The sequence below is a fragment of the Fukomys damarensis genome, unplaced genomic scaffold (assembly GCF_012274545.1).
Source record: "Fukomys damarensis isolate Sample0158 unplaced genomic scaffold, DMR_v1.0_HiC HiC_scaffold_38, whole genome shotgun sequence".
Taxonomy (NCBI): domain Eukaryota; kingdom Metazoa; phylum Chordata; class Mammalia; order Rodentia; family Bathyergidae; genus Fukomys; species Fukomys damarensis.
The window spans coordinates 51,323,861-51,338,305 of NW_022900950.1; the positions used below are offsets into that span (position 1 = coordinate 51,323,861).

General features: G+C 34.9%; 1 protein-coding gene across 3 annotated transcripts in view; it reads right to left on the reverse strand.

Annotated features, from left to right (window-relative positions):
* The window catches only part of Gpalpp1 (GPALPP motifs containing 1), a 54,153-nt gene that overhangs the window by 36,498 nt on the left and 3,210 nt on the right, over positions 1–14,445 (reverse strand). For all 3 annotated transcript variants that reach the window (XR_004515678.1, XR_004515679.1, XM_010637052.2), the window contains exons 2-4: positions 11,238–11,367; positions 9,715–9,840; positions 6,816–6,921 (exon numbers count right to left, since the gene is read on the reverse strand). Coding sequence is in view for 1 of the 3 variants with exons in the window: in XM_010637052.2 (XP_010635354.1) it covers positions 6,816–6,921; positions 9,715–9,840; positions 11,238–11,367 (362 nt within the window). In the remaining 2 variants the exon portion in view is untranslated. The remainder of the gene's footprint in view (positions 1–6,815; positions 6,922–9,714; positions 9,841–11,237; positions 11,368–14,445) is intronic.

Consider the following 14,445-nt stretch of genomic DNA (forward strand, 5'->3'; position numbering starts at 1 on the left):
AAAAAAAAAAAAAAAAACAAAAACAAAACAAAAAAACAAAAACAAACAAAAAAAGCCCCCCCCCGCAAAAAAACAAAAACAAAAAATCACAGGATTCTTGCACTTATTACCAATTGGGCAGTGATCACACCTTTGAAAACAATTCTATTCCTGGTGCATAAAAAGCTCTTTGGAATAAGATATAAACAGGGCAATCGGAGGAGATAGATCACCCTTTATGAAACAAGAATCTGTGCAATGATCAACCAACCCTGACCCAAATGAGTTAATTCAGTTCCAAAAGTATCTCATGTACCCTAAAGGTATAGTACTGTAACAAGTGAGTAAGTCATTATTCACTTATTCTGATTAAGTCATTTTGATAAATGGTTTCCATGCATGTGTATGATTTGGTATCAGATGATATATTCACTACAGCTTAAAGGGTGTACTTGTTCTTCAATTTACTAAGACAAATAACAATGACATAGTAGTCTGATAGCTTTGACAGATACTAGTACTATTAGGAATTCATTTGTCTTGCTTTCATCTTCCCTGCTAATACCCAAAAGTAAGTTTCTACTTGTGTTTTTCTCTCTGAACCTCTAATGACATTTTTACAAATAATTACACAATTATTTATTCTTACAGCTTACTCTAAATCATACACACACATTTAGTAAGAACAGACTTTTGCATAAAAGGCCACATTGGGTTCTTATTGCAAAACTGTAAAATGGTATTACTCCTGTTTTCTTTTTGAAGAAATGTATTACTTTAGGGTTGAATATTTTTTTTCCTTTCTTTTTTTGAGACAAGATTTCCCTATATATTCCAGGCTGGCCTTGAACTCACTACATAGGAAATACATGATCTTAATTCAACTTTTAGTAATTTAACTATAAGTGTCTATAGTTTATCTCTACAATAGTAATATGATATCACAGACATTTATCTGAAGTGTATTTATAATTTACATAAACACTTGATGACATAGTAATCAAATAAAAAAATATGAACTTTAAAAATTATAACTGTCATGGCCTCAACCCAGTATTACTGTTAGAAGATGGGATAAACTAATGGTACTTTTACTTCCAACTAATAAAGTAATGGTACTTTTATGAAGTTTTATTAATTTCAACATGTCTTGTTATGAAATGTTTAGAAATTTGAATTACCTACGCTGTTGGGAGACATAAATTAAATGGGGGAAGGGAGAAGCAAACAGAAAAGTAAGCCTAACACACTAAATTGAAAATCCTAAGTCCAAATCTAGGTATTAATTAATTTTGGTGTTCTGGATGAGTTATTTATTTATTTAAAGAAGTGTTTTCTTAGTCACTGTACTTGTCACTGGGACAAAATACCTGACACCTACAACCTAAAGGAGAAGATGTTTATTTTGACTCCATAGTCCACAGTTGCTAGCTCCAAGGCAAAGTCATGGTAGAAGGGTCTGGTAGAGGAAAGCTGCTCATTTCATGGCAGCCAGGATGTAAAGTGTGAAGGGAGGACCTGGGAAAGGAGATATGCTCTTCCAAATCGCCAACATCCCAGTGACCTGCCTCTTCTGACCTGACCCCACCTCTTAATAGCAAGCTAACTATACCACTCCCATAGTCCAATCACCTTTCCAAATACATGATGATGGGGGGCATTTTAGATCTAAACCATAATAGGTCTAAGACTTTATTCAGAAATACAACAGGAATTATGTACTCTACTGGATTAGCCTTTACACTGTAGTGTTAGACCTAATCTGAGGGCCCATTTGCCATTGTACTAGTCGTATGACCTGAGGCACATTATTTAACCTTTCTAACCCTTGGTTTTCTTTTCATTTAGAGGAGTATAACAACTCCTACCACAAACTGATCCATAGCCAAGGAACACTGCATTTTGTTCACCTCTGAAGCCATGAAACTAGGACATGCTCTACTCCTGGGGAAGAATGTTGATAATTCTAAGTCAATCACTTTGTCTCATTTCTCACTGCCTATCTTTCTAACTTAGGTATGAAAATATGATACACTATTTGTCAAACATGAGCAAATAATTTTCTGGAAAGGTTTTCCTTCCTCTAAAAAAGGTGAACAGGATTACTCTGCTTCTGTGTCTGACACTGCTAATTGCTTGTGAATCTTAGGACTTTGGCAGTCTTCTTGGTATGATGAAAAAAATCAGCCCAAGAGGAATTTACCTGCCATAAAAAACAAAACAAAACAAAAAAACCCGGAGCCCTTAGACTATGGCAGTGGTGGTGAATTTACTGTGTTTTCCTTTTAAGACAAAAGATGTTAATGCATGAGTTGTTTTTTCTAGCATAAAACCTCAGTGGAAAAAAATAAACAACAACCTCAGTACTCAGGTTTAATTGCAGTGTTGACACTTTGCAATAAATAAGTGGGTTTTGGATTGTAGGTTGAGCACTCAGTCTCTAAAAGGTTCATCATCACTGGGCTATGGAATTAACCAACCCTAGAGTGACTTTACTTCTAGACTCATTACTATGTATGAAACACATTTTCCATATTTGTAGAACATAGAATGTATATTACCAAGGAAATTACAGAAACAACACACTGTCTAACGAAGTACTATACATTAAGTCAAAGTTCCATTTTGAGTTGGATTTGTAGGCAGATGAGAGTGTTCTAGCTGGTATTTGGATTAGATTAAGTTTATGCTCATGGTATGCTCTATAGAGTCTGACCTGGAACTGCTCAGTAAATGTAAAACATTAGTATTATTGTGTATTTCTTAATTTGGGGATAAATACTGTGAATGGGGACTAAGAACCTCTTCTCTGAGAAAAAAAATCTGAAAAATGAAAAAGATGTGTCTTTTATAAAAGGTTCAAAGGGAAATTATAAAGAAAACAATTCAGAAGCAAAAGTACTTTAAACAGGTATAATATCCTGCACTACTGGCCATCTTTAACTCTCAACATTTACTAAGACACATTAGAAGATGTAGAATATGTAGGAGATGTCGAATATATAGAAGATATAGGAAATTATATACATCACCTACTTACTAACTAGATAGGTTAGGACAAAAGTCTAAGTGTGAAATTAAGCTGAGTTGTGCTACATCTTTGAAAAACTTTTTCCTCATTTTTAATTTTAGAAAAAATTATACCTATATAAAAACACTATGGGGAGTACAATAAATACAATATATTCATACACAGTTTGATCAATTACTAACATTTTACCACGCATATCTTTCTTTTTTCTTTTTTTTGAGACAGGGTCTCACTATATAGTTGAGACTAGGACCTGGAACTCACTATGTAGTCCAGGCTGGTCTTGAACTCATAGTGATCCTCCTGTCTCAGCCTCCCAAGTGCTAGGATTACAGGCGTGCATCACCACGCTCAGCACAAACATATCTTTCTTAATTCTAACACTTACCCTCCTGTGAGATAGAAAGGTGGATACACTTCCTTTTCTCAGGATCATATGCATGACATTTGCTTGCCCCTTTCCTAAAGATAGTGGCCTAAATTTTGTTTGCATTCTTTTCAAAGATAGAGCAAGACTTTGAGGCAGTAGATTTTATGCATGAGCTCCATTCAGTCTCCATTGCTTGAGTAAGCTAGAAGCAAAGGCTTCTCTGTGGCTGCCTATGAAAACTTGGGCTCTGGCTTTGAATTCTCTCACTCTTCCTAGCACCAGTGGATTTTCCTTTCTTCCTGTGGAGCTTAGCTGTGCCTGTGTTGCTGTTTTTCCTCCAGCTCTTTAGGTGTTTGGCAGGGACAGCCTTGCTTATGGGTGTTAGCCCAGTCTTCCATATGGCCAGAAATCTTTCCTGTTGTAATTTATTTTAGTCTTTAACATCCTTATTAGAAAGGATTCCTCATACTTACCCTAATTCTTCAAAGCTACTCTCATGGCATCAATAGTAGAGGCAACAACAGTGACAATGATGATGATAATAATGAGCTATTATATATTGAATGTCTACTATTCTGACTTAATCTTTACAACTATGTTAGGTAAATATTAACAACCTGAATGCTGTTGTTATTACTATTATTATTATTTTTGGTACCAGGGATCAAACTCGGGTCCTTGTGCTTGCAAGGCAGGCGGCAGAACCGCTGAGCAAAATCCTCGGCTACCTGCATATTATTGACATAAGCTCCCACAGGATTCAAAAGATGGAATGGCTGTTACCTACCTTCCTAGCTTATCATTTATCATTTGCCTTCTTTTTACTCTAACCATATTGGACTTCTTTAAACCCTGATTTTCTTCTGCTTCACACTTTTTTTTTTTGGCCTTCAAATATACTATTTGAATGATCTGGAGCAATGTTCACTGCCTCGTTTGCTGATCTAGTTCTACTTCATCAACTCACTTTGGACACTTTCTCAGAGAATAAGATCTTTTCCCATTTCTTCAGACTAGATTAGATTCCTCTGTCATTTATACTTTGTCTCATCTTTTGAATCATTCAGTGTTAGAAGTTCTTTTTATATATATCTATAGTCACCATTATCTTGTAAGTGCAATGAGGGTAAGGCCTGAGTCTAACCTACTCAGCCATTCAACCAGCACTTCTGAATATCTACTGTACACCAGGCAATGGAAATAAGACAAAAATTGTCCTTATGGACCCACATTCTAGTGGAAGGAGGACAATAAACAGATAGAACTAGTAAAATGAATGGTATGTTTAATGTTACTTCACAAAAGCCCGAGAAGTGATGGTACATTTAATTTTGATAAATACTATGGGGAAAATTACAGAAAGGAAGGAGATAACAGTAAAAGAAAGAGGGGATTAGCAAATTTAAGTCAGGAGACTAGAGATGAACTTGTTGGGAAGATCATACTCTAACAACTTCTCCACTCCCTGAAGGTCTTGGAGGTCAGCTATGTAGGCAGATAGCAGATCATTTTGGATAGACTTGGACAGAAGGTATAAAAAGCTCAGGGGTAGGAGGTGGCCTAGTTTATATGCAGAGCAACAGCAAAGAACCCAGTGTAGCCGTACCAAAGCAAAAGAAAAAATCAGTGCTAATGGAGACCAGATTGCATATGGCCTTGTAAAGACTCCAAATTTTCTGGAGGAAAAATTTGATGGTTTTGAGGATAATTAACATGATCTGACTTAGTCTCATGCAGACTTTTTCAGCTGCTATGTTAAGAAGAGGCAGAAAAGCTGGGCGCAGTGGCGCATGCCTGTAATCCCAGAACTCGGGAGTCTGAGGCAGGAGGATTGCTGTGAGTTCGAGACCAGCCTGGGCTACATAGTGAGTTCCAGGTTAGTCTCAACTACATAGTGAGACCCTGTCTCAAAAAAACAAAAACAAAAAACAAAACAACAACAACAAAAAGAGGCAAAAGAGGGCAAGGGCTCTCCGAAGTCTGAAGATCAAACAGATGGGATATGAAGTCACTTAGGCCAGGGTGAGCCCAGAGTAATTCGATTGTGGACATCTCCTGAAGGATAGGAACAAGAGGTTGTTGACAGATTCACTTCTGTGACTATCTGCCTGATACACTGTATGTGCTCTAGAAACACTTGTTTAAAGAAAGAGCAATAACTTCAAAGTTCATGATCTTAACTACTTCACTGTATTTACTTTCAGTGACCTCAGTGTAACCAGTAAATTCTCAGTGGTGAGCAGGAGTCTCCTGATTATATTAATTCACTTGTAGAAGGGCACTATGGGATAAAAGACTATCTGCTTTAAAGTCATAAAAACTGTATGCAAGCTATGGTTCTGATAAGTAAGAACTGTGAATTTGGCTGAGATATTCTTTTCTTTAGTCTTTTATATCAGGAAGATACAAATAACATATATTTTATGAGGCTGGAGAGAAGATAAAACAAAGACTCCTATATGGAAAAAATGTATTTCAAATGGTAATGTACTGTATAAATCTCAGCTATTATCAAGGAAAAAAAAAAACAGGCTTCATCTTTTACTCCAAAATCATTTGACTTATCTTTTCATAAAAACCACTTATCCACCAGTGCATTTATTATGTACAGGAACTAGAGATGGGTTAATTAAAGGTACAGTATTATTAAAAAGATCCTCATAGGCCAGGGATTTAGCTCAGTGGCACTGGCACAAGAACCTGAGTTCAATCCCTGGTACCAAACAAACAAACAAACAACCCAAAAAAGAACCACTACAAAAAATGAAAACAAAAACGAAAAGCTCTTCATAGGTGGGCTAAAAAATCTGTAATTCAGCACTCTGTGAGGCTGAGGTAGAAGGTGTAAGTTTGAGCCCACCCTGAGCGACTCAGTGACTTAGTGAGATCCAGTACCAAAATTACAAAAAAAAAGGCATGGTGTAGTTCAGTTGAAAGGCCCTGGGTTCAAGTCACAGTAATACAAAACCAACCTCATCAGTGTTCTTTCCTATAGTTCATATCACAGTGATTCCTTAAGCATATGTTCCACTTTTCTAATGTTCTAAAGCCTCCCTTTAAAAATAAGCAGCACTCTGGGGATGGTGGCACATGCCTACATTTGGGAGGCTAAAGCAGGAAGATCACCGTGAGTTTGAGGCCAGCCTGGGCTATACAGTGAGACTTTGTCTCAAAAAACTGAAAAAAAAAAAATCCCTAGTATCCTGACCCCACAAGAAAGTAAAAACTGAAACAAAAAAAAAAACCCTGGAATAATCAATCTTGTTTTTTTAAAACTAACACAGCTTAGGTTTATGAACAGCTTTTGATTTTATCTATGCTATAATCTTAAATCAATATAAATATAACTGAGTCTTAGGTTATATTTAGTCAAGTAATTAGTTTCACTAAAGTTCTTAATTTGTTACATATTCTTTACACGAACATTTTCCAAACCTGAGAGTTGAAGTGTGATGATACTTGTCCTAGATCATCTCTGCCTTTGTCACTTTTCTGCGAAGATTTAATGAAACCAGGGGGCAAAGCAGGACCTATTATAGGCCTAAAAAATAACATGTACCTTTATCATTCTCCTTGATTTTAAAAGCAATTTTCAGAATAAAAGTTCACAACAATCATAAAATCAATAACAAATGTTGAAATGAGAATTTAATACATCATTTTTACTACTGTTGCTTAATATTTTTCTACTAGGTGTCTTAAACATAATTTTTGCATTGTAAACTATTTGTTAGTCAATTAGATACTAAACCAGTAATTCTCAATCTTTGTGACAATGGTGCATGCCTAAAAGAAATGTACCGAATTAATACAATTAAAAAAAATCCTTATGATGTACTAAAACTTGTGAAGGTCTTTTTTCCTATTTTGTGCCTTGACTTTCTTTATTTGATATTCTTTGTCCACTGAATACTTTAGGGGCATTATAACTATAGTAATACCTCTGTTCACAAACACTTCTGTTCACAAACAGAAATGTTCAGGAAAATTTTGCTTCTGTTCACAAACTCTGCAATGGATGACAAACATGACCACAGAATCTTGGAACAAATTAAGTTTGTGACCTGAGGAACCACTGTAGTTAGCACTACTTAAGAAGAAATTAAGGTCTTCCAAGGACATATACTGTATGTGCACACAACATGTATCACTCATTGGTGGTGTATGTATTGCAGTGATATAAAAAATTAATCTAGTATCCTAATAATCCAATAACAACATGGAAATGGAGATGAATGCAACTAATTCACTGAGGCCTATAAGAAGAGGAAAATGTAATGAGCTAAGCACATGTCAATTAGTGCACCTTTGTTTCTTTAAAGCAACCTGGTCAGCATAAGTCTCTCCACTTAGGAAAAAATACCAAAAGTCAACACGTTCAGTAAGTTTTGTGGTCAAAGTTCATTTTCTTTCTAGCTGCCCTGCTGCCACACTGAGGGAATTGTTAACTAGCTGAAAAGAGAGAAGTGCTTGAATTATGTGCCTAACTTTATATAGGGAAAAAATAAAAGAGAAAATATATCTTCTACTCTTTGCTACCTCTTATTTTTTCCATCCTCGCTTATCTGTACTAGTGTTGTTCCTTGCTTGTCACTGTCCACTGTTAGCAACCCAAATGGCACTGAAGTCCTAGGCTGAATTTCCCAGTTTGAAATGTGTTTGATTAGTGCCTCACAGGCAAGATTCCTAGCAGAGGAGAGACAGTACTGAGAGAAAGTCTGGGTTCTGATCCTGACCATTTAATAACCTTCTGTCCTGGTTCCTAAAACCTTTCTGAGCATAAAAGTATTATTGCATTTGAAAGACAGAAAATCTTGGGATTGTTAGAAAGACTTGATTAGTTATAATTTATAAACTATAAGGAAGCACAGCATGGGCTTTTTTCTGAGTACAATTACTAGCAGAGATACAAATGCAATTACTGATCAATTTTCTGGCCTCAGGAGATTTGTGGAAAAAAATAAGTGGTACGTAAAATCTTAAATATAGTAAATATGATATAATCATGGAACACTGGAGTTGTATAAGAATTTCTGACTCTAAAATATGCTAGTAAGTATATTTTAAATCACACATAGATGTAATTATTGGCAAAATGTAATCCTCAAGAAACAAACTGTTACAGATCTAGTGCTTGGGACCAGAAGTGTTTAGAATTTTATACTTTGGAATATTTCCATATATAGAATGAGATACCTTGGAGACAGAACTTAAATCTAAACATGAATTCATTTTTATATCCCTTATACATACAGCCTGAAGGTAATTTTATGCAATATTTTAAATAATTTTGTGTATGAAGCAAGTTTGTATATCTGGAACCCTCAGACTTTGTGATATTATATTGGCACTCAAAAGTTTCAGATTTTGAAACATTTTGGATTTTGGATTAGAGACACTCCAATTATAAAGTGTTTTTTTTGAAAGAAATGTTATATCCCAAAGGTCAGCAAACTTTCTATTCAGGGCTTGATAGTAAATTTTAGGCTCTGCTGTCTCTGTCATTTGGGTCTCTGTGGCTTATTTGTCTTTAATTTTGGAACTGTTATTTAAAAATATAAAAATTATTCTTAGTTTAGGGACTATACCAAAAAAAAAGGTGTTCTATCTATGAGTTACATGGAAATTAGGACTTACCAAATGTGATTAAAAATTATGAATACAAATAAATATGAATTTTTTCTATTTGTTCTTGCATACTGGTCTATAGTGTTATGAATTACAAATAATTTAGTAATTTTACACTTGGTATTTAAAATCTTTATAGTTCTGAGAAGAATCAGTATTTATTATACATTATACTCTGTAGCAGGCACCAATAAGACACACACAAGTGTATGCATACAAACAGAAAATCTCAACCATCACAACAATTTTGGAAGGTACACGTCACAATCCTAGTTTATAAATGATAAAATTGAGATTCAAAGATGTTATTCAAATTGTATGTTAGGTTTTTTCCTCTACAAATATATAATTAAGAAAACAACTGAATTAGAAGTCCAAACCTCAAGATTCAAGCCCTAGGTCTACTACTTATCATGTGTGTCACTTTAAAGATTTAACGGGGGGAAGATAGAGGTACATTCTACGCAGCCTACCATTAAACACTTTTCGAGTATCAAATAAGAAATGAAGATTTTTTTATAATCCATAAGTACCATAAGGATGTAATATTTTTAGTATAAGGAACAACTATTTTTCCCTACGAAAGATTAATCTGAAGTGTTATGAAATATACAAACTAAAAAATAATCTTACACAATTCTTTAATGCATTAGCACACATAATTGAAATCTTTTAAAGGCTGGCCTGAAATATTATAGGTTATCACCTTGGAGGAGAATCATCCTGCTTTTTAAATCCAGGAGGAAGGGCAGGTCCAAAAAACCCATCATCATCATCATCATCGTCGTCGTTGTCGTCGTCGTCATCATCATCCTGATTTCGCTTCTGTTTTCTGGAAATAATAATATAAATTTATGCATGTACGTCAACACTTTCACAAAGAGAAATTTTAAAGGAAGCGTTAACTTTAACCACTGTACACACACTAACACAAAAAACCTTGCAAAATAAGAAAAAAAAAGTATACTACAATAGATCTTAATCTTTATCTGGATTTTATTTTGTTTTATTTTTTGGTTTTTTGAGACAGGATCTTGCTATGTAGTTCAAGCTGGCCCTGAACTCACTATATAGTCCAGGCTAGTCTCGAATCACTGCTACTCCTGCCATAGCTTCCTGAGTGCTGGGATTAAAGGCATGTGCCACCATAGCTGGCTGGAATTTATTTTTGACCTAAAATAGAAATTGATTACTTTTTCAAAGTAGTATACCAATATTCCATGTTTTCTGTAATAATAAAGATTCCATTAAATAATTTTTTTAGGGGGTACTGGGGATTGAACTCGGGCCCTTGTCCATTAAATAAATTTTTGAATTGTCTTAGATGTTTCTCAGTAAAAACTGTATGAGTTAGCTTTTATTCTCAATTAAGACAAGGTTTTAAATTTCTCTTTCTGTATCATACTCTTTAAAATGCATAAAGTAATTTGTTACTCAGTAATATACAGAGAACCAAGTTCTTTTTCTTTTCTTTTCTTTTCTTTTTTTTTGAGACAGGATCTCACTACATACTTTAGGCCAGCCTTAAACTCACAGTGATCTGTCTGCCTCAGCCTGCTGAGTGCTGGGATTACAGGTATATATCACCACAGTTCAACTTATTTACATGGATTCATGATGACTAAAAGTTAGATTAGAATAAAATCATTCATTCCTTCATTCATTTATTTATTTATTTTGGCTTTTTGAGACAGGGTCTCACTATGTAGTTGAGACTGACCTGAAACTTACTATGTAGCCCAGGCTGGTCTTGAACTCACAGCAATCCTCCTGCCTTAGCCTCCTGAGTGCTGGGGTTACAGGTGTGCACTACCACACCGGGCACATTTATTTAAATAAAACATCCACTGCAAATACAACTGTAAAAATTCTATAACTTTCTTTTTTGTACCAGGGATTGAACTCAGGTCCTTGTGCTTGCAAGGCAGGCCCCAGAACTGAGCTAAATCCACCCCCCAAGAAATTCCATAATTTATTTAGGATATTTACTTCAATAAAACCTTAAGGAAAGGTCCTTTATATACGAACTTTATTGAAATTCTAGGTACCTCCACAGATATACATTACTATAGTAAACTTCTTTGTAAAAAGTATAGTTCATAGTGAAAATATTAGATGATTTCTTCCTGTGCTGTATAAATCTAAATATGACATCCCTTTACTAGTTCTCTGTTTCAGTCAACTCACACTAGGTTGTAATAAGCCAAGCTTATTATATATGTGACTTACCTTGTAGGTGGACCAGTGTCATCTTCGGATTCTTGATTTCCTTCTTCATACAAAGAACTACTGTCTTCATCACTGTCTGATGAATCGGAACTACTGCTTTTATAATTAGGGGGCAGAGCGGGTCCTGCAACTAAAGAAGATTTGTTGTGTGTCATAACAAGCCATGACTATTTCACTGAGTACTTCTGGCTTATATTTTTCACTGTCTTTTCTGAAAATCACATACTGGCTACATTTCTTATGGATTTTAATTCTACTTGCTACTGTTTTGTGGTTTTTGTCTTTCCAACTCCAGCGAGGCAGAAGTCGTATTACACTGTATCTTTTTAAAAATTCACAAAATCTTAGTAACTAATCTTAGAATAATAACATAATTTCCCCGATCACATGAAATTTTTGTATTGGTTGGTATATCTGCCAAAACAGCATGTTTATTTTTCTTTTTATAGATAGCATATGGTAAACAATATTTATGCCATGGAACTAAATTACAAATTTGCCACTCCATATTGTATCAAATCAAAATGATTCACTCTGGTTTCTAAGAACTACCACTCTAAAAAAATGTATTTACTAGCATCACCATATTTCTCAGTTTTCTTATCAAGCTGATTTTTCAAGCAGGAACAAATTAGAGTCACACTGAACTTTTTGCTTGCTATTGGAAATACACAGAAGAAAATGAGGACACACTATGATGGGAATGCTGGGGAGGGTGTGTGGGTCTTCTCACAAGAACAACCTGCTCAGAAAAATTATAAATCACTGCATGGTGGCACTACCTGATGTCAAAAGGTCACAACTATCCATGTTAATCCTCAGAAATGACACTAAAAATTTACTGTCCCACTTTCAGAGATACGTGTGTATTAGGCATGGCAAAATACATACATTTTTAACGACTTCTGTGTCATTTTCTCAGAAATTATTACTTAGTTGGCCGACAGAAAGGCCCAAAAATAAGATTTTCTGAAGAGCACTCCAGGTATGCCACTCATTCAATTTTAATATGCCAGAAACTTAAAAAAATAAATAAATGACCATATATCTTGAGTTCTTATTGCTATGCACTGTTTTAAGATATTTACATTAACTTATTCAATCCAGACACTAACTCTACTAGGGAGTTATTCTTAGCATTTTTTACTTTAAAGATAAGAAACTGAGGCACAAAAAGGTAAAGTAACTTGCCTACCCTAACTCCTCAACTAAACAGTGGAACTAAGGTATGAACCCATAAATCTGATTTCAGGCTGTACCAGCATCCATCAACATCTATTCATCCATCATCCACCCATCCAACAAATACTTTCTGAGTACTTCTAAAGAAACTCATCAATTCACATAGGTAAAGTGCTACTCCTAAAATGGAAAAATATGTGAGCATGTAATTTTAAAATTAACAGTCAGGGAAGGTTTCTCTTTGAGAAACCTTTGGAAAGAAAACATCGTTTGCAAACCATACAGGAGAGATCAAAAGTAGGGAATATGCATTAGAAAGTTGAAAAGAAGGGCTGGGGATTTTAGCTCAGTGGTTCCACTGCCTGCCTCAGAAGCACAAGGACCCTAGTTTGATCTCCAGTACCAAAAAAAAAGAAAAAGAAAAAAGTTGAAAAGAAATGGTTCAATTATTTGGAACTACTTTGAAAGAAGGGCAAAGAAGATTTGCTAATGGTTTAGGAGTGACAGGTGAGGGGAACAAATAAACAAGGAACTAAGGCTGTGTCTTAGATTCCTGGCTTGACTGGCTAGCTGGGTAGATGCAATGCTATTCTTTAATTTGGTGGAGACTTCTAGTCTTCCCAGAGAAGCAGCATTAGGAGGAAAAGTGCTTGTTTTTCACATTTTTAGGATGACCATTAAAAATTTCAGTGGTGCTATCTGTGGCAACTGGGTATACTAGTGGAAAGCACAAGGGAGAAATTACTGCTAGTTTTGGGACCACTGGACTATTTAAATTTTTTTTTTTTTTTTTTTGGTACTAGGGATCAAGCTCAGGACCTTGCACTTATGAGGCAGGTGGCGGCACCACTGAGCTACAGCCCTGGTCCCCAAAATTGTTTTTTATCTCTTTGAGAGTGTTAATATGGAACAAGTGCTTAATATGCAATAAATTTACTTAAAAATGGCCCCAGATTTTATGTCAAGAATTTGATGCACTTTTTCAGAATTTTTATATGAATCATCAAAGGAAGGATTTTTTTTTTTTTTTTTGTACCAGGGATTGAACTCGGGACCTTGCACTTGCAAGGCAGTTGGCAGAACCACTGAGCTTATCCCCAGCCCCAAAGGAATTCTAGAAAATAAACACTAAATTTGTAATATAGCACGCCTTAGAACAATTAAGTAATAGAAAGAGAAAAACATTAAGAATTGAGAATTGAATTCATATCTCTAACTTTTGTTTGGGATTTACCAAATAATAATTAATGCTGTAGTATGTAAGTGTTCCTCAACTATAAATGGAGATATTTGACCTCTGACCTTAATAAATAATGTGATCTAAGAGGAGACCAAGGGACTGTATCTCACTCTTATAGTGATTGGTCTTTTCCAACTTTTTCTTGATTCTAAACATTAAAGACAAAAGATATTTTTCTCTTTTTTTCCTTCCTTTTCTTATAGGGAGTTGCTATCAATTTAACTTATCAATTGGATACTACTGGCTAATTTTGGATTGGTTAGTATCAAGAAGAAATCTTACTAAACATTTATACTGTTCAAAGGATTAAAAGGCCTATATGATTTAAATATATGCTACTCTAGGTATTGCAAAAGGGAATAAGCAGATGAAGATGAAATTCAGCTAAGAACATACAGTCTTATTTTTTAAAGTGATAATGTAAAAAAGTGGTATTCACATAGAATCATAACTTCTATTTGAATTGTGTCAGAAGAAATAACTATTATATAATGTAATGTAATTACAGAATACTCAGAGATAGCAATATAAAAAATAAAAGAATATTGTAAGTGTAAAGTAGTATAAGCCACACTGCAAACTTCCTAGTAAAATTAAGGATTTGCTTGATTCCTTTTTAAAAATATGTATCTGAAGAGCTGGGTGTGGTGGCCTGTAATTCCAGCACTTGGAAGGCTGAGGCAGGAGGATCGCTGTGAGTTCGAGACCAGCCTGGGCTACACAGTAAGTTCCAGGTCAGTCTCAACTACATAGTGAGACCCTGTCTCAAAAAACCAAAAAAAAAAA